This window comes from Guillardia theta, assembly GCF_000315625.1.
Source record: "Guillardia theta CCMP2712 unplaced genomic scaffold GUITHscaffold_15, whole genome shotgun sequence".
In the NCBI taxonomy this organism is placed as follows: domain Eukaryota; class Cryptophyceae; order Pyrenomonadales; family Geminigeraceae; genus Guillardia; species Guillardia theta.
Window position 1 is genome coordinate 218,494 of NW_005434659.1, and position 2,494 is coordinate 220,987.

The window sequence follows — 2,494 nt, forward strand, 5'->3', positions numbered from 1 at the left end:
TGGGGCGAAGAGAAGAGAGGAGGAGGACGGAGGAGGGAGGAGGAAGAGAAAGAGCAAGGGGAGAGGAAATGAGGAGGAGGAGGAAGGTGGTAGGCGGGGAGTGGGGAAGGAGAAGGAGAGGAACTGAAGGTGCTGCAGATTACAAAGTCCCTCTCAACAACCAGATCATCATGCACATCCAGCCGAGGCTGGCTGCTGTCAACAAGACACCCGCCAGCACTTCGCAAGAACATGTGAAGTAAGGAAACATTGAGGAGGAGGTGGCGTTGTTGGCGATGAAGATGGAGATGATGATTGATATAGAGATGAAGCAGATGATGATGATGATGATGATGATGATGATGATGATAGGGAGGAGAAGGGGGAAAAGCTGAAAGTTGTGGTGGGCGTGATGGTAATGTTTATGGTGGAGACTGGTGGGAGGGAGGCGGGGAGGGGAAAAGTCGTTTCCTCCCGCTCATGCACTTCTTCATTTCCTGTTGCAACAACTGACCTTGTTATTCTCTTTCAGCAAGTGCTGCATCATCTGCTGAAATTTTTCCTGGGGATCGAGACATCATGTTAGACACCTCTGACATGCTGTCGACTACGATTCACATGCTTTGAATCCTTCCCCCCGTCCTCTCTCCTCTCCCCACATCGACACCACCCTGCAGACTAATTATGCTGTACAACTCGTAGACGACTCAGATCCTGTTTGCAGCTTTTGATTTCTATTTCGTAAATGTCATGTCCTACCCCCTGCACTTCAACCGGCTGCCACAGTGTGCAGCGCTGCCATCTCTTGCGCAAAGAGCTCCCATGCTGCAAGACTCCAAGTCACTCTTGGGACAAGAAGGCAGCAGGAAGCATGCAGCTGACTTTGCAAGCAGCTCGTCTCCACTTGTCGAACCCACCAATCTCTGCTATCCACGTGAGCAACGACACGAGCACTCCAGCAACCAGCGGGACCTGTCGAAGAGGGAGGATGCTTGCTTCTCTCCCATGAGCTTCTCGTGCAGTCTTGCCATCTCCTGCGGCCTGTGGCGATCGCTCGGTCAAGGTAGGAGCAGACAAGGAGAGGGAAGAGCGTCAGGCGCGAACATGAACACGTCACAGACTCTGAACACGTCAAAGACTCGCCTCGAGATCAACTTGGTTGCAATCTCTTCGTAATCCTGTAAAAGCTATCATCAAATCTATCCCCTCCTCCTCCTCCTCCTCCTCCTCGTCCTCCTCTCCTCCTCCTCCTCCCCGACTGCCTCCTCGACCGCCTCCGCCTCCTCCTCCTCCTCCTCTCCTCCCTCGACCTTCTCCTCCTTAAAACCATCATCGACTCTTCCTGTTCCTGCCTCTCCTCTTCCTCTCCTCCTCCATTCCCCCTATTCGTCATTCCCCTCCATCTCCTCTCTCTTCTACCTCAAGATCCCTCGCAATTATCTCTGGCAGGCCAGCAGCAATCACAACGCTGTCACACACGTCAGCTCATCCCCCCCCCTCCCCCCTGTTTCTGCTCCTCCGCTTTCCCCTCCTGCTCCCCCCTGCTCTCCTCGCCATCCTCTTCCCGCATTCTCCTGCTACTGCTCGTGCTCGTGCTCGTGCTTCTGCTCCTGCTCCTCTACCTCGCTGCGACTCTGGACGAGTGAGCCTACAGTGAGCGTGAGAAACGTTCCAATCTCTCGCTCCTTCACTTCACCTTGCTGCCTGGCAGCGTCAGCACAGGAACACCCGAGGAGAGGACCTGAGACACTCGTGAGGAGCAGAAGAGGAGGAACGAGGAGATGAGGGCGAGTTGAGGAGCAGGAGCAGAGGGAGGGGCAGGAGCAGGAGCAGGAGCACTGCAGGAGCAGGAGCAGGAGCAGGAGCAGGAGCAGGAGCAGGAGCAGGAGCAGGAGCAGGAGCAGGAGCAGGAGCAGGAGCAGGAGCACTGCAGGAGCAGGAGCAGGAGCAGGGGCAGGAGCAGGAGCAAGAGCAGCAGGGGCAGAGGGGATAGAGAATAGGCAAGACCTCTGTTGCTGTTCCATGCGCGTTATATTCAGGGGTGTCAAGAAACAAATCAGCGACTCTCTTTCCCTTGATTCTTTCTTGCTCCTGTAGAGGCGGAAGTGAGGTGAAAGGAGAGAGAAGGGAAAAGGCAGGAGAAGGAGAAGGGTACGGGAGGGGAGAGGGCAGGAGGAGGAGGAGGAGGAGGAGACTGGAAAGGAGAGGAGAAGAGAGGAGAGGGGAAGGGAGAGGAGGGAAAAGTCACCGAGAGCAGGTCGGTAAAGATCTTGACATTCGTTGAAGAAATTTTCTCAGCTCAAAGTGAACTTTGAAATTTCAAACTCACGAGGAAGTTTTTGAACTCCTTTGCAAAATTCTTGAGGTTCCGCTCAGCTGGCAGAGCCTCTGCGATGAACAAGATGAAAGTTGGTCAGAGCAGCGAAGGAGGAGGTCGAGGAGGAGGGAAGGAGGAGGTCGAGGAGGAGGTCGAGGAGGAGGAGGAGGAGGTCGAGGAGGAGGAGGAAAGTGAAAT

General features: G+C 54.7%; 2 protein-coding genes across 2 annotated transcripts in view; one reads left to right on the top strand and one right to left on the bottom strand.

Annotated features, from left to right (window-relative positions):
* GUITHDRAFT_151230 (hypothetical protein) overlaps positions 1 to 736 on the top strand; it is a 4,623-nt gene extending 3,887 nt beyond the window's left edge. Inside the window, exons 4-5 of the mRNA XM_005837069.1 lie at positions 139 to 238; positions 512 to 736. Of these exons, the coding sequence (XP_005837126.1) occupies positions 139 to 238; positions 512 to 533 (122 nt within the window). The 3' untranslated portion in view covers positions 534 to 736. The remainder of the gene's footprint in view (positions 1 to 138; positions 239 to 511) is intronic.
* A 12-nt stretch (positions 737 to 748) lies between these two features.
* Positions 749 to 2,494, bottom strand: part of GUITHDRAFT_135331 (hypothetical protein) — a gene marked incomplete at both ends in the record, with an annotated part of 6,486 nt that continues 4,740 nt past the window's right edge. The window contains 8 exons of the mRNA XM_005837070.1: positions 749 to 804; positions 897 to 951; positions 1,101 to 1,157; positions 1,399 to 1,447; positions 1,602 to 1,627; positions 1,676 to 1,720; positions 1,987 to 2,070; positions 2,309 to 2,367. Coding sequence (XP_005837127.1) covers positions 749 to 804; positions 897 to 951; positions 1,101 to 1,157; positions 1,399 to 1,447; positions 1,602 to 1,627; positions 1,676 to 1,720; positions 1,987 to 2,070; positions 2,309 to 2,367 — 431 coding nt within the window. The remainder of the gene's footprint in view (positions 805 to 896; positions 952 to 1,100; positions 1,158 to 1,398; positions 1,448 to 1,601; positions 1,628 to 1,675; positions 1,721 to 1,986; positions 2,071 to 2,308; positions 2,368 to 2,494) is intronic.